Below are 26,059 nucleotides of genomic sequence, written 5' to 3'. Positions count from 1 at the left end.
TTATTTGTGATTATAAAACGTTAGGACATTTACAGTATTATTATTATTATGGGACGACGTAGGCTTTGTATCAAAAGTAGCTTCAAGTGACACTTTAGTCTGAAAAAAAATAAAACAAAAGCATAATTATTGTGTAATGGAGAACGTAACCAGTCCCAATTATAAAAGCCGTCCGTCACAGGTTTATATATAAATTATGGTTTAATCTCCACACACACACCCACCCTTACACATAACGCACACACGGGTCACAACCTGAAAAACGTCTGCTATAGAAACTAGTGAGTGTGTGTGTGTGTGTGTGTGCGCACTGAGCTCCTGGTAGGAAATGTGTGAAGGACCGTGTCGTGTCCGTGGTTCAGTACTTTTTCACGTTGATGAAAACTTTAATGGCTCCTGTGAAGTCTGCAGAGAGAAGGACCTCAGTGTGGTCCGTCTTTAGAGCTCCTGTATTAAAAAACAACACGATAAAGATAAATACACAGTAGTTTGATCTCAACAGGACAATTTACACTATGGACACAAGTGTGTATTACTTAAAGCAGTGATTCCCAACCTTTTTTTTGGATCGTGACATTTTTTATATCGCAAATTTCTGGCGACCCTAAATAATTTTTTTCCGAGAATGAAGTTGTTGATCATGTTTATTATACAATGTCTTTTTTTTCTTCCTTTTTCTATCTTCTCTTTATACTGAGAACGTGAAGGTATAGCGCACCTGTACACTGATACCATATTTTCTACAAAAATCATTTTTTAGGCCCAAAAATTGTGCGTTTCGGTTCTAGCAGCAATTCAGACTCTACACGAAAACCAAGCACATATTCGGACTCGGGAGGATCAGAGCTTTCTGTTGATTCCACGCTTGACACAATCCGAGCACTTTTAAAATTGTATTAAAAGTGCTCAAATGGAATGTATGTGTTCATATTGACATTAACAGGAGTTCCACAGTGTGGATTGGTCATTTCAAATTGGTTTTAAATGAGTTTTGGAATGTCCAAATTACTCCAAAATTACGGATGCACACACTCGGGGTATTTGGAAGCCGTTGACATAGTTTCAGGTCAATCAGACACTGCATCGTGGAGATATTCGCTCCATAAACACACGCGCACACACGTTCCTTGCTTTTATAGATATATTTATATATAATTTTTTAATAAGTAATTATTTGAACATATTCCAGGAGACCCCAAGGTTGAAAAACACTGGCTTAAAGTGTACCTGTGGTGAAAATGTTTTTTTTTAAAATCACATTAAAATTACTTTTTACAATGATTTTATACCATGGGATATAAATTATATAGAGTCGCCATTTTAGTCAGGATATGATGTACATTCATTGATCGGCACGGCCTGTCGCTGTAAATAAATGGTGCATTGTGGGATTTAGAGGCATAACGGTGTAGGGCTGCACGATTATGGCAAAAATGATAATCACAATTATTTTGATCAATATTGTAATCACAATTATTTATCAAACAATCTGTTTTTATTACAGTACTTTTAAACATACTATGTGTACAATTTACGGTGCAAAATGAAGCTTTAAATAATAATGTTTTAAAAATGAACCCAAGAATTTAAAATGTACCAAAGACTAACAAAATAAACACATTATTACATTATCACAAAATGTAAATATTGCAGACGATCAAATTTATTTCATTGTTGCAACAAAAATTGTGATCACGATTAAAAACCCATTAATTGTGCGCCTGTGACTGGATAAAATCGTGACTATTTTTTTGCATTTTGCTGACATTTTTCTGACAGGATATTTCCTATTTTTCCTGAAAGTGAAAGTCAGAACCTAGAGGAAGTTTCCATAAAGTATCTGAACAAATACAAACCTGAGGGGATTGTTTCCGAGTCGTTTGAGTCCAGACTCTTACACTCTGCGTCGGGTTTTTCCGCTGCCACTTCCTGTGGGACGATGAGTCCTGGGTGGGGGGCGAAGATGGCCGACGTCACCACGGCGTTGTGTGCTGGAAAACAATAATAACCATTGGTCCAAAGATCAAAGCAGTGAAGCTGGTTACCGTGGTTACCTTTGATCCCTTCCCAGAAGTCGTTGCGGTCCCGTCGTACAGATGTGAATTTGCTGAGGTCGTGATAAGTGCTCCAGATGTAAATATATTTATCCTCTGAACCGCTGACGATGAACGAATAATCATGGCTGTAGGAGAAACCAGTGTTTACATTACGTTTTTAATTCATTATATTAATTACTAGACATTTCAGCTGACCTTATTTAAATTCCAGGTGACGCCACGAGTGGTAATATGTTGTATATTAATCTTTTATGTGTTTTATCTTTGTGTTTTGGAGTCATTTAGTGTTTTTGTTTGATGTTATTTTGTCAAATTTTCTCTCATTTCATGTGTTTTTGGAGTCATTATTGTCATTTTGTATTTTTTTGTTCAAATTTTGTGTTTTTCAAGTGATTTTGTGTCATTTTTGTTATTTGGTGTGTTTTTGTTGTCCTTAAATTGTGTTTTTCTGTCATTTTGTGTATTTTTATGCATTTTTCTTGTCTGTGTGTATTTTTGTTGTCATTTTGTGTGTTTTTGTTGTCATTTTGTCAAATGTTCTCTTATTTCATGTATTTTTGGAGTTATTATGTTTATTCTTTTTTATTTAAGTACGGACAGTACATATCAATGAACATGTTATATTTTGTTCAGCGCTTTGAGATGACTTTGTTGTATTTTGCACTATATAAATAAAGTTGAATTGAAATGAACATTACATTTTTTTTAAATATGTCAGATTACAGCCATAGGCTAATTTCCATCTGTGTATGTTTGTTGTCCTTTTGTGCATTTTTCTCGTCTTTAAGTATTTTTGTTGAACTTTCATTGTGTTCTTGTCCTTTTATTGTGTTTTTCTGTCATTTTGTGCGTTTTTGTCTTTCTGTCATTGTCCATATTTTTGTTGTCATTTGATGTGTTTTTGCTGTTATTTTCTCTAACTTCATGTATTTTTGGAGTTATTTTGTTTACTTTTGTTGTCCTTTTGTGTGTTTTTCTCATCTTTGTGTATTTGTTGTCCTTTTTTGTGTTTGTGTATTTTTTGTTTCCTTTTTTGTATTTTTGGAAACATTTGTGTGTGTTTTTGGAGTCTTTGTGTATATTTGTAGTTGTCTTGCGTGTGATTTTGTAGTAATTATTTTTATCAAGCATTATCAACATTTAAAATAATGACCAATCTGAGAATTGTGTATTTTTGGTGTCAGTTTTGTTTATCTTTATTTTATTCAATGTGTTTTTGTTGTCGTTTTGCAACACTAGGAGTTGTGTTATTGTTGAGTGAGTGAGTGGGCGGAGCCTCACCTGAAGCTGGCCTTGATTTGGCTGCTGCTGTTGACGTAGCCTTTATACTTCATGGACAGAGACAAATCCCTCAGGTCATAGAGACGGATACGGGAATCATTGGAAGTCACTAAAATCTAAAAAAACAAACGTTACACACGTCAGAAACACACACGCACAAACACACACACACACACACAGACACACACACACCTTATTCTCTCCAGGCAGAGGCTCAATGCCTGTTATTTTACGACCCACTTTGTTTCTCCCTCTGGTCGACCTCACATGGATCTGGGTGTGATATTTTAGACGCTAAAAAACAAAACAAAATGTTTACATTAAAGGGTCACATGATCAACATTCATGTCAGCATTTTAAATAATGACCAATCTAAGAATTGTGTATTTTTGTTTTTATTTTGTTTATTTATTTTTTGTCTATTCAGTATGTACATTTTTCTATTATTTTTATGTATATTTATATTTATATTTTTATGTATATTTATATTTATTTTTAGAGTCATTATTGTGTGTACTTTTAGGGGGTATGCTACGACGCTAGATTTCCTCTTATCGTGCTACCTTCCAGGATTTAATCAGTGTGTGCTGGACTACGAAGCTCGCTAACGTCTTATGGAGCTAAATCACCATGGTAACCTATGCTGAACGGCTAGCATGGTCACGACCAGGTTTTGTTCTGGCTAGGATTTTAGAAAATGAGCTGTCCAATGAAAGGTGGTGTGTGAACATGTCACTGTGTGGATCTGATGTGACACTGACAGCTGTCACTCACATCAGATCAGATCCACACAGCATCGATGTCTAAATATTCTCTGCAATCCTCAATTAATATATGACTTCACTCATACGGGACACAGGCTTCATCAGCTGACTCTGTGAATCTGATTTTGTTGTCCTTTTGTGTATTTTTGGTCATTCTGTGTATTTTCCAGTGGTTCTGTGTGTTTTCTGTGTGTTCCACTCATACCTCAGTGTCATAGAAGATGCAGCGGCCATCGTAGGTTCCGATGACGGCGTACTTCCCGTTCTGGCAGAAGTTGGCGGCGGTGATGAGCCTGGTTTGACCGTCCACCTCGTTCCACAGCGCCACCTTCTTATCTGGAATGTTCCAGAGTCTCAGTTTTCCATCCAGAGAGCCGCTTAAAAAGTATCTGTCATCCTGGAGAACAACATGTTGATTATGGAGAGCTGTGTGTGTGTGTGTGTGTGTGTGTGTGTGTGAGAGAGAGTGTGTGTGTGTGAGAATGTCTCACTCTGGGGTGGAAAGCAATGGCTGTGACAAAGTCGATGTGCTGGAAGCAGCAGAGACACTCCCTCCTGGAGATGTGCCACAGACGCACCGTTTTATCCATGGACGAGGAAAGCAGGAAGAAGTTCTGCAGAGGAAGAGGAAGGTGAAATACGGGTGTGTGAGATGATGGACAAAGGAGGTGAAGCTCTCTCTCACCTTGGACCAGGACAAGTCCAGCAGGTCAGCTGTGTGACCTTTGTATTTACAGAAGGGAACGGGTCGGAAAGGTGCGTTTCTGTCCTCAGTGTCTGGATCCTCAGGGAGAGAACACGCCTGGAACACAGGGAGTGTATCAAGCTGAAAATCAAACATCCTCTTTTCAAAATAAAAGCATCTCTTCTTGTCTTCCATTAGTTGTTTTTGTAAATAGGGCTCTAATTTGAAGTTAACAGGAAGTTTAGTCAGTAGCACAATGGAGGGTCTCTGAAAATATGTGAAATGTGTGAATTAAATGCGTCTACGGGAGTTTTATGGATCAAATGAGCACATGTTGATATTCTACTTGGTCACTTTCTCACTTCAAATGTTTTCAGAACTTTCAAAGTAAAGGTGGAGAATCAACAGAGCTATTTAGCTTCAGTGTGAACAAGGTTTTTAACGTTGTAGATTCCAAATGCATCTTGGGAAACTTGGAAGTATACTTTAGTGGGAACGCTCATCGTCCTAATAGTATACAGTAGATTGAGATTGAGATTGTAGAGTATAGTACGTTAGTGTGACATTTATAACACAGACATAGTGTGGCCTCATAGATCAATGAATCAAAGATCAATTGCTCATTTGCTGTGTGTGTGTACAGACACTGTGTGTGTGTATCCCCGTCTGTCTCTGTGTGTGCGCGGACGTGCATTTACTTCTTATTGCTGTGCGTGTCTTCCTGCCTGACTGGGCGTGTCTTCCTGCGTCAGGAACTCCACCCATAATCAAGGCGGGTTTTTTAATTTCCCCCTAGTGGCAGGTCAGCAGAAAGCAGGGGTTTACCTGGTTCCTGTTTCCCTGTTTTCTCTACTCCACTAACTGGTTAGCTCATGGAACTGCACCAGAGGCTGGATCAAAGGTTGTCCTCTGAACGCAAACCAAGGAGATCAAAATATCAGCTGTCCTCCAACCATTCAGACCCAGTCCACCACTAAACCGTGTTGAACTCATCTTAAAGATCAAAGGCATTAAACGAGACTGTGTTGTTTCCTCATTGGACCGTCAGTATCAGGATTTTGGGGCGTGAATACGGCAAAAATAGAAAAAAGACTTCACTCACCCCAGGGTCGGTGTCAGATTTAGACGAACACAGACTTTCCTGAGACGGAGATGGGGAAACTCGACCTGAAGAAGCAATATTTAATATAGAAGAATACAATAATATGTAAAAACTATTACAGCAATGACTATTAAAGTTACCTTCAGTGTTGTACTTTATCCTCATGTTATTGAAATAATCAAAGGCCGTCTTTAACACCCAGATACGAACGACGTTGTCCTGTCCTGCCGTCGCCAGGAGTCGCCCACAGTGAGAGAACTTCATGGTCCAAACGGCTCCCTGAACACAACACAAACATGGAGGAGACGCCACCAAACGTCACAGTGGTCCTCACACCTGGATCGGTGAGTAAACAAACTGTGATCCCCTACTATGTGCTCGCTGCTCAGGTCCTGAACGACTTTGATCTGATCAAAGTCAAACGGGCCTTTGAAGCCGTGCGCTGCTTTGAACTTGGCGGGTCGCGTGTACGGCATGCCTTCGTCATCGCTCGACGACGGGTCGTCTGGATCTGTGTGAAACACTGAAAACAAACACATTCTCAGGGCAATGAATCACATTCAGCGTCAGAAGGAAAAAAAAATACATAAACTTAAAATAAGACAAAATATTTAATGTAAAGTCAACTTAAAATGATACTTAGGCACCGTTTCCATCCATGCTTTGCACTGACTCATAATATTCACTCTTCAGTTTAACAAAGGTTAAGTAGCTCTAGGTTAATTCATATTTACACTATTGACACTTTAACTTGTAAATTTTGTTATTTTGTCATTTATTTTGTCGATTTTTCTGTCATTTTTGTGTATCTTTGTAGACAGTTTATGTTACTGTAATTGTTTCATATATTTTAGTCATTTGGTAAATTTTTTGATTATTAGATTTCTGTCAATTTTTGTAGTCGTTTCGTCTGTTGTTGGAGTAATTTGTTATTTTGCAGATTTTACTGTCATTTTTGTAGTTGTTTTGTAGTCGTCTTGTGTATCTTTGTAGACAGTTCATGTTATTGTAATTGTTTCATATGTTGTGCAGTAATTTGGTATGTTTATGTTGTTATTAGATTTCTGTCATGTTTTTTAGTCATCTTGTCTGTTGTTGGAGTCATTTTGTGTATTTTTGTTATTATTTTGTAAATTTTACTGTCATTTTTGTACTTCTTTTGTAATTGTTTTGTATAGTTGTCGATCATTTGGTGTATTTTTGTTGTTTCATGTGTATTTTTGTTATTATTTTGTAGATTTTTCTATCATTTTTCTGTATTTTTGTAGTCGTCTTGTGTATCTTTGTAGACAGTTTATATGTTTTTGTAATTGTTTAGTATATGTTACAGTGATTTGGCATATTTACTGTATGTTATTAAATTTCTGTATTATTTGTGGTCGTCTCATCTGTTTTTGGAGTAATTTTGTTATTATTTTGTAGATTTTACTGTTTTTTGTAGTTATTTTGTATAGTTGTCGGTCATTTGGTGTATTTTTATTGATTTTTGTGCATTTTTTTGTCATTGTTGTGTGTTTTTCTAATCTTTGTTGTGTATTATTGTAGTTTTCTAGTGTATTGTTGGAGGCATTTTGTGGCACATGCACATTGGAGATGTGGACACGCTAAGCTTCGTACAAGTTGACATTTTCTAGCCTCAATAAATTCCTTCATCTTTGTAAAAAAAAAAATCCCCCAAAAAACAAAGAGAGACTTTTGATGATTCACAGAAATGATTGATTCAAGTTGAAATCTGTGGAATGAAATGTTTGCGTACCTTCATCGCGAACACTTTTCACCTTGTTCACCGCCTTCTCCCCGTACTCCTCCGCTAGGTGCTTCGCCTTCTTCACGGACTTGCCCAGGAATTTCTTTAACTGCGTTCTGTTGGGACATGATGGGGATGCGTCCATATGAATATTCATTGCATGACTTCCACAGAGGAGATGTCTGATTACGTTTTCTGTTTGAGTTTCCCTCCGTCCGTGTCTGTAAGTGAAGTCTGAGCCTTTTCGTCGTCGTCCGACTGCGCCGCGTCGTTCCTGAGAGAAAAAAAACACAACGAATCTGGGCATGAAAACAAGTGGAACACGCTCTCGTTCCTGGAGCCTCATTTATAAAACTGTGCGTAGGTAAGATCCCTTCAGATGGCGTACGCTAAAAACCAGGAAGTGCATACGCAAAAGAACTTTAAAATGTATATCAGAGGGCGTACGCACGTCCTACACCTGTTACCGTTTTTAAATGACAACCTACTCTCAGGTTGTCGCACATGAGAAAACGCTATGCTACGCCCATACGGTGCCTACAAAAGGTCATTCTCCGCCCATACGGTGCCTATAAAAGGTCAGGTGAATACAATTTTCAGGGTGGACGGAGGGGGAAAATGAGCAAATAAAACATATTTCACTCAATGTGAGGTGGAGATATTAATGGATGAGGTAAACACATGCAGGAGAGTGACATTTAGTGACAGTGAACATTAGGAATGACGAAAAGGTAGATCACGTTGCGTGAAAAAGAAACGGTCAGACATAGAAGTTGAGGAGAAAATGTGCATCACTGTCCACAGGAAGGGCGTCTGTTCAACAGGTGGTGGAAAGGGGCGGAGCTTACCCTCACAGACAAAAAGCTGGAGGATCATTGGGGATCCCCTCTGTGTTATAACGGAGGTTGAGGGGGACACAGATGCACTATATGCGCCAGATATGGGATTAAATTGTATTTCCTTGTTTCAAATAATAAAAATGAATACAGTAGATAATAAAACACATTTGAAAATGTAATTACAATTATTATTATTAATATAAAACTGTATTTGTAGGCGTGACTCACTCCCTGTGGCGTCAGGATCATTTTTTCCTCCTTCGTTTTTGCAAATATATCCTTCATATATGACGTGTATCAATTTCACAGAGCTGTCTTGAATTTCATCCTTCTCCTGTTGGGGGCGGAGTTTCCCGTTTCTCATGAATGTGTGCGTACGGCAGGGTCAGAGCTGCTTATCTCGCCCCGTCCCAAACGTTGCTTATAAGTGGCGTACGCTTTCATTTGTACGTACGTACGCAGCGTTCATAAATGAGGCCCCTGATGAGAACAGGGTTGTGCTCACGTGATGTACTCCTTGGTCCTCCTCATGATGTGCAGAGTCAGCGGGTTGATCCCTGCAGGAAGCTTTTCCTCGGCCTGAATCAGAGGAATCTCCTCCCCCGTGTCTAAGTTCTTGATCATCACACTGGCCAATATCTCCTGTTGGAACATGAGAGCGTCGCGATGAGCGTGAGTTCAAACGACTGAAGATTGGAAACAAAGTGGAGCTCTTACTTCGTCGGTCAATTCTCTGCCAGAGTTGGATCGAGGACGTTGAGGTCCTGGAGTTTGACTTTCAGTCTGAGACGACGTTGCTTCATCCTCGTTTTCCTACAAAATAAAATTTAAAACAACAATAGAACATAAAGCACCGTCTATTAGGGCTGTACATTGTTATGAATCTGACCCTACCATATGATTGACGATACGATATATCCCAAAACTAAACAATACGATATACATCACAATATCAATAACTACAAATGTCACCTTTGCAAGTAAATAATGGTATGAAATACAATTTATTTCTTTTTTTTTTTTTAACTTGTGAAAACAAGTAAATGTTAACCAACTGTAATTCAAGTACAAATATGTTTATCAAACTGTGAATTTTAATATTTTTCTCTCATTTTGTGCATTTCTGTTGTCATGTGTGTTTTTGGAGTCATTTTGAGTACGTTTATTGTTTTTTGTATATTTTCTGTAATTTTCGTATGTTGTGTTGATTTTTTTTTATTGGTGTCATTTAGTGTGTTTTTATTGTTTGTGTGTTTTTGGAGTCATTTTGTATATTTTTCTCTCATTTTGAGCATTTTTGTTTTGTGTATTTTTGCTGTCGTTTAGTAGATTCTTCTGTTAATATGTTCATTTGTGTAGTTGAAATGTTTGCTTTTGAGTACTTTTGTTGTTTTTTGTATATTTTCCCGTACCGTAATTTTGTGTTTTTCTTATTTTGTGTGTGTTTTGTTGATTTCAGTTTTTTATTGGCGTCATTAAGTGTGTTTTTGTTGTATAGTACATTCTTCTGTCATTGTGTGTATTTGAAATGTTTGCTTTTGGAGTGATTTTGTGTACTTGTTAACGATATTTTCCATCATTTTGTGTATTTGGATGGATGCTTCTCTCTTCGCGAATGCTTTTCAAACATCCACAAACAAACAAAACGAGTTTAAGTAGCGTTTAACTTTTGCTTCAACAACAGATTCAGATTCTGTTAAGTTCTTAAATTCTAAAAAAGTAACTACATACATCTATAAAAGTGTTCAATATGTTAATTAAATAAATCAACTTCCAGCTAAAATGCATTGAGGAGTGAGGTAGTTTAACAAGGTCTGATGGTGCGTTCACTGACACCTAGTGACTGGGCGTTTACGTGCTATGCATGTTAGCGCAAATTAAATGTTTTTTTTTTCATTAAAAAACATTATTAAAAACTTGATTTGGACATTTTTTTGGGATTGATACAATAATCGCGGGGTGAAATATTGCAATACATCGCCGGATTAGTATCTAATGTCATAATAATGACTGCTGCAGGTTCACCGACCTGTGCCGTCACCATCTTTTCTCCACTGGTGGCACTGGCCAGGTCCAAGGAATGCTGGAGCTCTTTGGTGAGACTCCTCACTGTGCTGCTGGGAGACAAGAGGCCGGATGGCTCCAAGGGGTCCACGCTGACCGGACTGACTGCCTGCACTGGACGTACAAACACACACAACCAGGAAGTCAACAAACAGTTCCAGCGTTAGGGCTGCCTAATGTTACACAAAGAGTTCATTTTCTAACTTAAAGCAGCTTAACTACAAAAAATATTCAAATTGTGCTTGTATTACATCCAAAAGTTGTTCTCATCCACTGCTGACGCCACATTTCTGTTGTTTTCAAGACTTGGCAGTTGTACCAAAACGATGGCGGATGCTGATGCTGTGGATTGCAGAAAACTTTCCAAAACGTAACGTCTCACGGAGTGACGTCATACCACTGGGAACGTGATAAACTAACAGGAACAAAAATGGCGTCAACTGTTCCCCTTTTCTGGCAAAGAAATGCAAGAAATTACAGTAAAAAAAAAAAAAAAAAAAAAAAAACACTTCTTAAAGCTGCAGTATGTAAGTTTTCTTTTGCCTAGTTTGGTCAAAAATCATTAATCACCTTTAAACATATTGTATTTCAAAGTGTTCTGAGGTTATACTGGATTATTAGCCCCTGCTGCTGCTAACGACCTCTGCCTGGCCAACAGTCTGAATGAGTTCTATTGTAGATTTGACAGACAATGGGACAGACCTGACTCCAACCCCCCTCACACCTCTGACCAGCCTCACTCCAACACCTTCACCCCCCACATCAAAGCTACAGTTTCACCCCAGCTGCCTACAGAGGCTCTCTCCCCTATCTTCCCCCCCTCCTCCCCCCCTCCTACAGAGACACCTTTCTCCATCAAAGAGAGAGATGTGAATAGACTTTTCAGGAGACAAAACCCCCGTAAGGCTTGTGGACCGGACTCTGTCTCTCCCTCTACCTTAAAGCACTGTGCTGATCAGCTGTCTCCAGTGTTCACAGACATTTTTAACACCTCACTGGAGACATGCACCGTACCAGCCTGTTTTAAGGCCTCCACCATCGTTCCTGTCCCTAAAAAGCTGAGGATCACAGGACTTAATGACTACAGACCCATCGCTCTGACATCTGTGGTCATGAAGTCCTTTGAACGCCTCATGCTCTCCCACATCAAGGACATCACCGACCCCCACCTGGACCCCCTGCAGTTTGCCTATAGATCCAACAGGTCAGTAGACGATGCTGTAAACCTGGCTCTCCACTTCATCCTCCAGCACCTGGACTCCCCAGGCTCCTACGCCAGGATCCTGTTTGTGGACTTCAGCTCTGCTTTTAATACAATAATCCCAGCTCTCCTTCAGGACAAGCTTTCCCAGCTGAACGTGCCAGACTCCACCTGCAGGTGGATCACAGACTTCCTGTCTGACAGGAAGCAGCACGTGAAGCTGGGAAAAACCATCTCTGCTCCCCGGACCATCAGCACTGGATCTCCTCAGGGCTGTGTTCTTTCTCCTCTGCTCTTCTCCCTGTACACCAACAGCTGCACCTCCTCTCACCAGTCGGTCAAACTCCTGAAGTTTGCAGACGACACGACCATCATCGGTCTCATCGCTGATGGAGACGAGTCCGACTACAGGTGGGAGACAGACCGGCTGGTGTCCTGGTGCAGCCAGAACAACCTGGAGCTCAATGCTTTAAAGACAGTGGAGATGATAGCAGACTTCAGGAAGAACCCAGCCCCCCTCACCCCTCTCACCCTGGGAGACTCTACAGTGAGCTCTGTAGAGTACTTCTGCTTCCTGGGGACCATCATCACTCAGGACCTCAAGTGGGAGCTGAACATCAGCTCCCTTATCAAAAAAGCTCAGCAGAGGATGTACTTTTTGCGGCAGCTGAAGAAGTTCAGTCTGCCAACAAAGATGATGGTGAACTTCTACAGCTCCATCATCCAGTCCATCCTCTGCTCCTCCATCACCATCTGGTACGCTGCAGCTACGGTCAAGGACAAGGCCAGACTGCAGCGTATCATCCACTCTGCAGAGAAGGTCATCGGCTGCAATCTGCCCTCCCTCCAGGACCTGTACGCCTCCAGGATTTTGAGGCGTGCAGGAAAGATTGTGGCCGACCCCTCCCACCCCGGTCATAAACTGTTTCAATCTCTCCCTTCTGGTAGGAGGTTTCGGTCCATCAGGACCAGAACCTCCAGACACAAAAACAGCTTCTTTCCCTCTGCCACCATCCACATGAACACACCCCAAGTCACCCACTGAACCCCCCCCCCCCCCCCCCCCGATCACCACCTCCACCAGCTTGATACCTGCTGCACTGTATATATATATTTATATTTATATTTATCCTATTTATCCTTTATTCTCTATCTATCCTTTATTTATCCCTCATCCTTTATATTTATCATTATTATTATTATTATTGATGCTGGGTTGTTCTTTGTTGTTTTTGTTTTTATTTCTTTTATTTCTTTTTGTAGCTTGTTTTGTGCACCAACCACCAAGTCAAATTCCTTGTACTGTCCTCAAAACTGTACATGGCAAATAAAACATTTCTGATTCTGATTCTGATTCTCTTGGCTCTATAGAATCCAGGAGAATGACGCAACTTTTCAGCCAATCAGAAATCTTTTTATAAACAGGGTGCTCCATGAGCTGTTTTCGGGCGTTACTATTGGCTGCTCGACTAAAGTTGATGCGCGTTCACGTCCTCTGTAGTAAAGTATAATGGCAGACAAAATGCTGAGAAGTCTCCATTGTGGCGTTTGGCACAACAGTTACACGGCAAAGCAAGAGGAAAAAAGAAAACTCTCCAATAACATGTAATAACGTCGCTACATTTGTCACTAGTCTCTATTGAGAAAAAAGTTGCTCAGAGCTCCACAGTTGTGTGCGTTCACGAGGATAGCGGTAAGGGACCATACGTTTCATACAGGGATGGGAGGGGGGAGCGTGGTTGTTTCTATACAAATCTACATACTGCAGCTTTAAAGAAACTTTTCCACTTTGTTGTTGTCTTTGCATTCTTATGATAAGTGTAGAAACAAATTTGCTGAGCGACAATTGAAACCTTTGACATTTGTTTGAATACGTTTTTGAGAATAACCTTTGGATGAAATACGAATACGGGTTAAAAAATGTGGTTTAGCAGCTTTAAAAGATGACAACATGAGAATAAATCATAGATGAAAAACCATCAAAGCCACAGCCTAAACCTCATGTAAAGATTTTTTCTTACATTCCCACATGAAGTTATGGATCAATGAAAATAGTAAAAAAAAAAAAAAAAAAGGACTATTTTTTCGTATTTTCAGGGCGTGTCACCCAAGAACCAATCCATATCTGTGCCTAATCATTAGTGATGTGAACAGTCTATGTTCATAGCTCTAAGCTGATCTAATTACAGGGAGCTGAGACATATGCTAAGTAGTTTACTGGAGGTCCAAACATGTTCCAGACCCAAACACACACACTTTTTCACTATTTAGAGGACCTGGCATGTCCACCAGATAATATGTATAGCAGATATTTTTCTATATTCTCAGAGAGTAGGTGGAGCTATATTAATATACCATATTACAGTTTCTTATGTGATGGAGTTCCTGAGATAATGGAAGCTGAAAATGGAAGAAAAATAAGCACAAAAACACTAAATTGTTCATATCTCAAGAAATATTCATCAGATCAAACTAAAAATATACAGTGTGTCTATTGAATAATTAAGGAACAATTAGTAAAAATTGTGAATTATTTTAGACAAGTGCATGGGCCATTATTTGAAATGTAATGTAAAGACCCCAATAACAATGATTATTACACTAATATGTTCCTCCTGCGTTACCTTCTAATCCACTTGGTCTCAGACTCTCCTGGGACTTCTTAGAGGGAAGGCTCTGCCACGAAGGTGGAGGTGGTCTGGGAGGAGGGGCTGCACTGGGAGGAGGAGGTCGTGAAGGCGGGGGCTTCTTTGTGCTCGCTACGATGTCCGGTTCCACAGCGAACTGTCGTGGAGGTTTCAGGGGCCCTGAGGATGAGTCGGAGTCGACCAGCGGCTCCATCAGAGGAACCTGGTCTAGGATGTCTGCAGGTCTCTGGTCCTGAAGGGGTCCGATGGTGCTGGTGATGTCAGGGGGTAGCCCGTGTGGTTCCTGCGACGCCGCCGCAGACGTCGTGTGATCAGGAGCAGGTACGGCCTCTTCTGTGTCCTGCTCCTGTTGTTCCTCTGACCTCTCCACAGCAGCAGCTAGTGCTGACTCAGCAGGAACCTCCTCAGCATTATTCTCTTCCTTTGGCCCCTGCTCCGCCCCCTGCTCCGCCCCCTCACTGGCCCTCACGTCTACTTGTAGCTTATCGAGTAGCTGAGCTATCTCAGCCACGCCTCCATCGCTTTCCTTCTGACTTTCCTCGATGATGCTGTCGATGATCTGTGAAGGACAGCAAATGGCGTTCAGGTACAATTACATTTTCAATTACCCATGTTCAATTACAATTATAGTGACCAGCATTTTTTCCAATTACAATTAAATTACAATTATTTTTTGTTTTCTGAAAGTCAATTACAATTACCAAAGTTTAACACATCTCCTTCACTCCTTCTGTTTCCTGTAAAGTGTCTGAGTTTTCTTTAAAAGCGCTATATAAAACTGATTTATTATCATAAATTATTATTAATAATAACTACAATTAATCATAATTACAGAGTCTAAAATAAATGACCTAATAAAACTTAACCTTCCTCCTTTGTTAGCTTTCTGTTAGCATCTCTAGCTCCTAAATCAGCTGTAAAATACATTAAAAACAAATATATATCATCTCATTTCTGTCCTATCTATTGGTTACATTGTTTGGCTTCCTAATCAATGAAAATATTGGTATTATTATATTTGGTGTGGGCGTCTGAGCCTTTTTTGTGTCAGTATACCCCGAGATTTATATATATTTTGAAATGGTAAAATGTGGGAAAGTTTGATATGAAACATATTTTAATAATTATGAACTACATATGTGTAGAACTGTACATATAGAACTGTAACATGGTTCCCCAGTTTTGCCTTAAATTACACGCATGTAAAAAAAACCAAAGATTTGATCAAACACATTCTACTTTAAAGCAGAGAATCATAACCTGTAGTGGGTCATCCTGCTGAGACTCAAACGAAGCTGCTCCAAGGTTCACGTCTGGTACAGTGTGTACTGATCTCTGTGAGAGCTGTTCACACAAACACACAATACGTCACTTTTACCAACTGTTATCACAGCAGGGACACAAATATGTATCTGATCTGAGGGCCACATTATCAACATTTATATTAGTATTTAGAATAATGACCCATTTGAGTGGTTTTGTGTACGCTCGCTCTCATTTTGTATGTTTTTGGAGTCATTCTCGGGATCAGTATTGACATTTTGTGTGTTTTTCTCATTACGTGTATTATTGTGTTCACAATGTGTGTTTTTATGTCATTTGGAGTATGTTGTTCTACTTTCTATGTTTTTGGTGTCATTTTGTATATTTTGTTGTCCCTTTGTATTTGTCCTACATTTTCCGTAGCAGTGTTGTGTATTTTCCTGTTAATTTCTGTATTACAGTTGTCATTTTGTGTGTCTTGGTTGTTCTTTTATATATTTTGGAGATTAATTTTTTGTAACAGTGTTTTCTGTCATTTTGTGTATTGTTGTTAATTTGTACGTTTTTGAACGCCATTCATGTATTATTATTGTCATTTTGCATATTTCTCTGTCATTTTATGTGGCTTTGCCATCTTTTTGTGTGGGTTAAAAGTAATTTTGTGTATTTTTCTGTCATTTTGTGTGTTTTTGTTCATAAATTGTACGTTTGTGTTAATAAATTGTATGTTTTTGGAGTCCTTTCATGTATCATTGTTGTCATTTTACATATTTCTCTGTCATTTTATGTATTTTGACTATCCTTTTGTGTGGTTTAGAAGTCGCTTTGTGCATATGTTTTAGGAGATGCACAAAATTCAACTGAGGGCCGCATGTGGCCCGTGGACCACCAGTTGCCCATGCCTAAAGTAGAGTTTGATTTTGTAATATCCTTTGCAGAAATCAATATTTAAGGTAAAACATGCTGTGCAGCAATATCAGCATTTTGGACAAAGTCCATTCATGAGTCCAACTAAACATCAGCTTTGTTTACTTTACATGGTTAAAAATGAACTAGTTTAACTTTAAGCACAGGTTAGAACTTAAGTTAAGATAATTATTCCCACTGCAGCAAAAACATTACCTTGTTTCAACAAAGCGTGGGTTGAAGCAAACATACCTGAGGTGAGGGAACGACAAACTTAGCAGGTGACCTGAAAGATAAAAACACACGTCGTGGTCAAACCAATTTTCTCACAAAAACTCAGACTTTCAACAAAATCCCTTGACAATAATATAACATTTATTGAATATATTTAGCATGAAAAATGGATTCTTCCGCTCAGTCTTAACCCTAGACTGACCAAATACACATGTGTGGAAAAGTGTGTGTGTTATTTTGACCTGAGGCTGAGGAATAGTCATGTGCTGAGTCAGGTCAGCTGACCTGTGTGGGTTTTAAAACTCAGCTGATCTCAGTGTGTATTTCTATCTATTGCTGGTTGTGATTATTTTTGTTTTATGTAATTCATTCATCCTCAGCTGTTTTATTATCTATTGCTGGGGCGTTAAAACTCGTTTTCAGGGTCCAAATCCAGTGTAGTTTGAGCTCAAGTAGAAATAAAGTGCAATTTTAACACTAATGTGCCCTAGTTTTCACTTCCTCTTATAACTGATGTCTACAGTTTGAAAGGTGTAAGATCAACACCTCGAAAAATCTATGATTTTGTGAAGAGTTTTGTGGGAAAATGCTAGAATTCAGAAAAAATTGTAACTTATTTCTACATTTTAAATTAAAATAAGACTGTAGTCATGTGATATAGGCACAAAACAAGGGCCAAACATTGTGTCATTTTATTAAATGTATGTATTCGGATAGATAAAGATAGCGAAAATTTAAATATTTGGTAATTAATGCAAAAATGTATGTTTCTTCTACCATTTTTCCTTTTTTTTCTGCGGGCCAAATTGAATGATCTAAAGGACCGGATTTGGCCCCCAGGCCTTGAGTTTGACATAAGTGATCTATTATAATGTAAAGCACATCATATTTGTTGTAACAAGAAAGCTTAAAGGTGCAGTCTGCAACTCTTATAAAAGTGACTTTTTGTCATATTTGCTAAAGCTGTCACTATGTAAAAACATCCTTATATTAAACTAGTAGTTTGTGTGAAAAAAAAACAAACTCATTAAGCCCCGCCCCCTGCTGCTCATGCTGCATTTGGCAGATTGCCAGAATGCACTGCGACCGAGCAAAAAGAACCAATCAGAGCCAGGATTGTGTTTGATGGACAGGCCCCATCCCTTTGGAGCTGGAGCGCCATCTTTTTTTACAGTGTATGGTCTGGAGGAGTAGAAGATTTAATTGGTGACTTTTCTGCTTGAAAGGTAATTACTGCTGCTTGATTTACATTATGTTTGATTTGTAATTGTTACACTAGAACTCTGTAGTGCATGTGTTGTTCATGTGCGCGCAGCAGCCTCTGTGTGGGCTGCTGTAAGTGACACTGTGTTGTTGCTGCTGCTGCTGAGGTGTGTGCACATACAGAAAGAGAGAAGCGCTGCAGTAATATGCTTTTAACAGAGCATGTTATATTACTGTGATGTTGCTGTCGTACTAACGTTAGCTTGTTAACTAGTCTGGGGGAGGGACTTTGGGAAGTTTGGAGGCAGGGCGAGAGAGCAGCGGGAGGGAGTGGGAGAGAGGGATCTGAGAGTTGCGAACTGCACCTTTAACCTTAAAAAACAGTTTGTGGTAAAAACTTGAAGGAAAAAAAAAAAGAAAGTGAAATTGTTTACATGCATGTACCGTATGTTCTTGTTCTTTGTTCTGAACAACCTGGATTAAACTGAACTGTTTTATAATTACATTATGGAAGGGTGTAGTCCTGATATTCCTGTGTTTAGTTCTAAATATGTCTGTGTATGGTAAACACTCCTTTTCCTGTTTAAACTGCCATGTTTTCCTACAGTGACCCACATTATTACGCCCTCTGAAGCTCACACTGACTGTGTTTTGATCTCATTCTGCTTACTCAGCATTCACAGGGATCCTAGTCCTTATCGAGGACACGTCAGAAAAAAAAGACATCATGTGACAACTCAGTTTATCACCCGACCGACAGCAAACCTAACCTGAGCACTTCTGCACCAGACTGTGAGCTCACCTTGATGGAGAGTTTTTAAAAAGAAACTCACTAAAATGTATTATTTTTGTAAGATAATCATTTTTTTAACATGTTATTGTGGTAGCACAGGTTCAGACAAGACTCATGTATTTGTATAGCATTTAATGTGTTAATAGATGTGTCCCGATAACTCTTTTTCATTACGATACGTTTCCAATATTGCAGCCTTGGGTATTGGCTGATACCGATATCAATCTGATACAATGTCAGCACTGATCATACACACTTTTATGACTTAAATTTACTCAAACAGAACAATATTGAGCAACATTAGAGATGAGAAAAACTGACCCATTTATTATCAACCAATGCGTTTTACATGCATTTTAACCTTAAACAGAAGAATATTCAACATTTGATTAAATTAAATAACAAATAACTGAAAAGGACACTACAAAAATAACCTTAATAAATCAAATTCCAAGTGTAAATTAACCACTAGTTTAAAGTAAATCATATTCTACAATGTATCAGCGTGCTCATATCAGAGATTTTAGATGCACGCCGATATAAACTGTTTTTTTTTTTTTTGCTGATATTGGTTCAGGATTCGGGATAATTTTAGTGCTTTTAGGACTGGGCCATATATAAAGATTCAAGATACATCAAGTTTTCTATTTTGACGATATAGAAAATTACAATATTGCCTATATTGATATATTTTATAGCTCGTTTTGTATTAAAATACTTGTTTAATGAGTTGCTGATTTCGCTTCTTCCCAGAACAGCATGAAATGCACAGTTAGATGGATTACTGAATGCGTCCTAACCCAGACCTTCCCTTAAACAAGCCACACTATAAAACTCACTCACACGTGCTGTCCCTTAGATGAGAAAAAGCCAAAAGTGGCACATATTTTGCAGCTGTTTGTTAATAAATGTGTGTGTGGCATTTTGAAAAATTGCAAATTTAACCATGAATTGTTGTTTTTTTTTTGGGGGGGGGTCTGACTTTATTTTAATTAAAAAATATCTAGATTTATATCGTATATTGACATGTTGAGAAAAGAATATCAAGATTTGAGTTTTGGTCCATATCGCCCAGCCCTAATACTGACCCATTTATTATGAACCACTGAGTTACATTCATTTTAATCCTAAACAGAAGAATATTCTACAATTGACTAAAAAAGATAACAAATAACTTAGAAGACACTAAAAAAATAATAGCAATATAGCAATTTTTTAAAAAGTGCACATTAACCACTAAAACATTCTACAATGTATCGACGTGCTCATATCCTAGATTTTAGATGCAGGCTGATATAATCTGATACTCATGTTTTTGATGATATCGATCCAATATCGGATTGGGATCTGAGACATTCTTTGTGCTTTACATGATTTAAAAGTGAAGCATTTAGTGTTTAAACATCTCCCTCTCAGTCATATGTAGAGAAAAAAAATAGATATTTTAATTTTGATTTTTTTTTTTAATGTTCCCATTGGATGCTGAATTCTCTGTGCAGCACAATAACTAGGGGTGTCCCGATCCAATATTGATATCGAATATCGGTCCAATATCAGTCAGAAAATGAATATCGGATTTTATCGGACTGCATCTAAAATCTCCGATATATATTATATGAATTAAATTGTAGAATACTGTAGATATTATGTTAAATGTTAAAATGTGTGTAACCAAATGGTCAATAATAAATGGGTCAGTTTTTCTCATATTTACTGTTGTTCTCTGTTTGAGTAACATCACTTGATCAAGCCTTCTCTAACATTCCACACTACAAAATAAGTCATAAAAGTATGTATGAATCATGTCTGATATCGTATTGGATGGATATCGGCCAATACGCAATGATGCAATATCTACATTGTATGGGAAGGTTAAAAAAAAAAAAAAAGTATCGGGACATCCCGAATAACAACTAAAATAAAAGCAGCTTCACCATGTTAGCTGTGAACTCTGGGCTCGACTATCTGACCTGAGTCTATAAAGCTGACAGACCTACTAGTTTCAGTTCATTTATAGCTGACTAACATCTGGACTAAACCCATTTAGACATTTAAACAGCAGCAGTAGCAGAACTTAAACAAAGAAATGCATTTAAACGTGTCCACTGAATGAATGAAACATTGTGTTTGCTTACACTTGAGGAGAAGGGCTAAAATTCACATCTTCTGTAGCATCGAAAAACTCCTCCGTGTCACTGGTATCTGACGCCATGCTAACGTCAGTTAGCTCTCCAGTAGCAGTGTGAAAGTCTCACCTAAACACACATACCAGCACCTCTGTTTTTAAAATAAATTTAACAACAGGCTAATGCTTAGCCTGATGTAAACAGCCACTTCCATAGCATTACGCTACAATATGCTAGTAGTAACCAACAGTGGTGCTAAATTAACGCTACTTCGCAGCAACCGTCGCTCAGCTCCAAATATGAGTCCGTTTAATCCACAGATCCAGGTCCACGCTAGAAACGGAGAAGGTCTACGATGTCCTGGACGTAGTTAACAAGCTGTCAGACTGTCTGAGGCTCGTAAACAAACATTAAAAGAAAACACACTTCACTAACAGTGGAAGAAGGGCGGGGCGCTTCTTCTTCTACTGATGTTACCTGCAGCCGCACGCGCTGCTCATACAACACCGCCCACTAGTGGACAAACAGCGTAAGCGAAAACACATTTATACGTTTATTAACCATGTAAAGCCTGAATCATGGTTGGGGTCAATTACATTTTTCAATTACAATACGTCTTCAATTATCCATGCTTGATTACAACTACATTATCAGTAACGTTGACCAGCATTTTGTCCAATTACAATTAAAATCAAAATTACAATTAAAAGTAAATTACAATTACGTTCTGAATTACTCAAGTTCAATTACAATTAATCACAGTTACGGAGCTGTAACATTCCTCTTGTGTTAGCTTTCTGTTAGCATCGCTTATTATAAATTAAGGCTCAGTTTTGACCCATGTCTTAAATCAGCTGTAAAATACACTAAAAACAATGTATAATCTAATTGTTGTTAGGCTTCCTTATCCATAAATATATTGGCATTAATGTCTTTGGTGGGGGTGTCTGAGCCTTTATCCCCTCAATTTCATTTTTTTTAAAACATAGAAATAATCAGGAGAACTGAAATGCAGTGGGAAAACGTGATATGAAACGTATTTTATTAGTTGTTAACTACGTATGTGTCAGCCATAGAACTGTAACTTGGTCCCACAGTTTTGCGTTTTAATTACATTTGAGTTTTTATATAATTTCCATGCCAATTACAATAACAAAGTCAATTAACTGAACTCAATTACAATTCAATTATAATTACAAAAGCAACAGAATTTCCAGTAATTTACAATTATAGTTTTAATTACGCCATAATTGTAATTATTGATCAATTACGCGATTACAGTTATATCTGACACCAACTCTGGCCTGAATTATTAAATAATTGACAGGCAAATCATTTGCTTGACCTGTAATTAAGTTAAAGTATTGTATTAATCAGACGGAAGCTTTAAACCTCCCTATGGATTCACTTTAATAGAATCTTTATTTCCATCGCCTGCTTTTAAGTGTGTGGTTTATCTTGTGCACACAGCAGTGAGGACATGTCAGTCTCCAAGTGCTTCTTAAAACCAACTTTATTTAGTAACGGAAGTTTTGAGCCAATGAGAAAAGATTGCCATACTGCTCAACCAATGAGAAGTTCGAATGCTACACTTCCCTTAAGTATGCGACGGCGTCATTGGTTGAATCTGGAAGGGGGCGGTTCCGTGGGGGTATAAGTGGATTTGAGGGCTTGGGAAGGGAAAACAAGGACGCTAGTTAACGTTGTCTCGCTGATGAAGGTATGAATTCTGTTTATTAAAAGTGTATTAAAGCTTTTGTTGGTGGTGGGGAGGCCATAAAGGATGTGGTTACGTCAGTGAGACGACAGGCTGTCAGTGTCAGACATCTGTTGGTTGGTGTTGAAGTCAAGCAGCCAAACCCTGCAACTCATGATAAGTAAAGCCTTCCAAGTCTTCTAAGATACCAATAATCACATAGTGCGTAGTAATGCTAACGTAACAATACAGAATATAGCGGGGAGTGACTAACTTGTCAGTGCTGAGGTTAGCCGATACGGCTATCATTGTTACAACAAGGCAGTCCACGTTCCGACATGTTTAGCTTAGCCGATTAGCATTAGCCTGTTCTCAGAGCACATCGGTGTACAGTAGTACAGGTTATAATGGCCAGAAAAGGAGCTGGTTACAAACGTTTTCTGTTCACATAACACTGTCGTTCATTGTGGGTGATAAAGAGTGCATTTTAAAACTTCTGTGATGACTTTTAGCTAACTGTCACATCGGTTTTCACCCAGGGTGTGCTTAGTTGGTGGCTGCTCTGAAAGCTAACACACTTTCTTTTTCCTTGTCTGTCAGAATACTCTCTGTCCTGTGGGTTTGTTACACAGACACGAATTATTATATATGTTTCATAGTTTGTATATCAGAAACCTCTGTTGTGCTCACATAATTTACGGAAGGCTTAAGTTAAGCTACAGAGTTGCAATTGTAAGCATTAAAAAGAGATTTTCAGCACAGAAGGAACTTATATGTATAATCATCTGCTATATTTAAGTATTTTTAGCCTAAATTAACACAACAATTTCGTCACATGATCCAAGCCTCAGCAGCACCGCCCATTCACCTTGCCATCAACTCCTGTAGGACATTAACATCCAAAATAAGCAGCATGACAATGTACCAAGACACACTGTGCATGGGCTTAGTTAGTGTTGCAAGGCACATATGTCAAACTCAAGGTCCGGGGACCAAATCTGGCCCTTTAGAGCAGCCTAAACCCCTTTGGTCAGGTATCATTTAGCTCTTAAAATACTTAAAGTACATGTCTTCTTTTTGTAATGTACAAGATCTCTGAAAACATTTGATGTTTGTTCTAAATGTTTATAATGACCGAAGAAATAAACTACTTTTACGACATAGGCAACTGGCTGCCCGGGGGCCACATGCGGCTCTCGGTCTAATTTTATGCGGCCCCCAAAGTAAATGTACAAAATGACAGAAAAATACACAAAACAAGAGCCAGAATATATTAAAAAATACATAATTGCAGGAAAATACAGTAAAAAAACAAGATTAAAAAAAAATACAGAAAATACTCCAAAAACACACAAAACTACTACAAAAATAAACAAAACAACAACAATGATACACAAAATTACTCAGAAAAATATACAAAATTAATCTGAAAAATATCCAAAATTACAGAAAACGGCAACAAAAGTACTCAAAAAGACAAGAAAAACATGAAAAATTACTCTGCAAACCCACAATACTATCAAACAAGCAAACTGTCAACAGAAATACACAAATATTACAAAAAATGTAAAATGGCACAATATGACTCAATGACACAATAAAACATCTATTTTACAGGAAAAAAAATACATAAAAGGACCACCGAAATGCACAAAATGCCTCACAATGAGCAAGACAACCACAAACATACACAAAATGACAGAAAAACACACAATTACTATAAAAACTCATTGTTCTTTCCTGTATTCATGCTCCGATTAGTCCTTATTCTAAAGGCAGTGGCTATCCGTACGGTTGTTGTATCAATATGCAGACGTTCTATTCGTACGCAGCACCCTTATTTGGCCAGTTTAGGTCACATGACTAAGACTAAACCTTACCCTAAACCTAACCCTAAAAAATGTTGCGATATTGGCTTATAACCTAACCCTAAGACGCTACATACTTGTACTTTGGTAACTGTACCAAAAGCACTGGGGGTTGGCCGTATGCGAACCGTACAACTAGACACTTTATTCACAATTAATACAAGAAAATCCTTCAATTTTCTTCAAATTATTTTCCCAAATTACATAAAAATAAATCACAAAATCAAATACATTTATGTGAAGATCGTGCATGGACTGATATCTGTCACTTATTGCTTTGATATTATCATATTTGATCATTTATTTATATGTGGAAGTGCAAACTAGAGCACAATAATGATGAAATTACTAATTTTTCCACCTATAATTTGTGGCCCACTCAACATAAACTGCTCCGTATTTGGCCCTGGGACTAAAATGTACTAAACTATGAATGAAAGGTTTTCCACGTGGGTCAACATCTGTTTTCTGATGGTTTATTTTTACAGTTTTTATTGAACTAAGTTATGATTCTGAGTTTCTTGGTTTAATCTACACGTGGGTGTCAAAACTTCATTACAACAATAGATTCACTGAACATTAGACACATTTTTTTCCATGTCGTCACCTCTGTGAAACTTGATGTTCCAGTGAGTTTTAGTACTAAACCTGCTCTCCAAATGTTCCGAAAAACATTTTTTTATATTGATTTTTAGAAAGTAATGAATTATGAACATTGTAGCCCTTATATTGGTTAATCCAGGGGTGTCAAACTTATTTCAGTTCAAGGGCCACTTACGACCCAGTCAAGTGGGCCGGACCAAAAACAAATCCATGTTTTTGTCAAAGAAAAAGCAACAAATTCAATAAAAATCTTGAATGTTCAGCAATTGGTGGAAATTCCTTAACTTTGCAACAAATGTTCTCAAAATTTGCCAGAATTCTGTGAGATAATTTGCAAGAATTTTACAGGTTTTAAAATTGATATCCATTTATTATTACTATCAGTGTTTTTCAACCATTTTTGAGCCAAGCTACATTTTTTAATTGTAAAAAATCCAAAGGCACACCACCAACCAATAATAATATATAAGCAACTTGTATCAGATACTTAAATGTCCTTTTATTTATTCATTTTTATTTAATTTGGTGAGATTTGACGAACAATTTCAACAACAATTTACAATTGAATTAGTTCCACAAAGATTCATGTTTTCTTTGTCATTTTCACTTTCTCCTGTGGGCCGACTTGGATGCTCCGAAGGGCCAGGATTTGGCCCCCAGGCCTTGAGTTTGACACGTTAAGGTTAAACCATAAATAATAACACAAATCTGTATTCATCTGTCAGAAGTCGGTTTCTCTTCATGATGACAGTGTTTGGCAACTGTGTTCTTCACCACTTGTCCAGCTCACATTGTTGACATTACTATGACCTCACACACACACACACACACACACACACTCACTGGAGACACTTTCTCTTCATGTAACACGACCCCCAGAACAAAACTGAACAAGGGGATTAAAATGGAAGGAATACATGATTAGGGTCATCAATTTTCCATTAAGAATGTCCCTAATTCCCTTTCAGGGTTACCTATG

General features: G+C 38.1%; 1 protein-coding gene across 1 annotated transcript; it reads right to left on the bottom strand.

Annotated features, from left to right (window-relative positions):
* Positions 1–8: 8 nt before the first annotated feature.
* LOC114476047 (WD repeat-containing protein 44-like) lies at positions 9–21,373 on the bottom strand. The gene is made up of 20 exons (XM_028467291.1): positions 20,923–21,373; positions 16,810–16,843; positions 15,649–15,732; positions 14,365–14,947; positions 10,505–10,653; positions 9,193–9,288; positions 8,981–9,117; positions 7,827–7,910; positions 7,646–7,752; positions 6,261–6,412; positions 6,030–6,168; positions 5,890–5,954; positions 4,788–4,904; positions 4,594–4,716; positions 4,308–4,499; positions 3,531–3,632; positions 3,339–3,454; positions 2,055–2,182; positions 1,857–1,991; positions 9–447 (listed from the first exon to the last, which is right to left on the bottom strand). Exons 1-20 carry the CDS (start codon positions 20,997–20,999, stop codon positions 359–361), a joined length of 2,709 nt encoding a protein of 902 aa, XP_028323092.1. The 5' UTR covers positions 21,000–21,373; the 3' UTR covers positions 9–358.
* Positions 21,374–26,059: the final 4,686 nt, after the last annotated feature.

The sequence above is a fragment of the Gouania willdenowi genome, chromosome 14, assembly GCF_900634775.1.
Source record: "Gouania willdenowi chromosome 14, fGouWil2.1, whole genome shotgun sequence".
Lineage (NCBI taxonomy): Eukaryota > Metazoa > Chordata > Actinopteri > Blenniiformes > Gobiesocidae > Gouania > Gouania willdenowi.
Note: the sequence above shows the minus strand (reverse complement) of the source record. Positions and strands in the feature narration are given on the sequence as shown.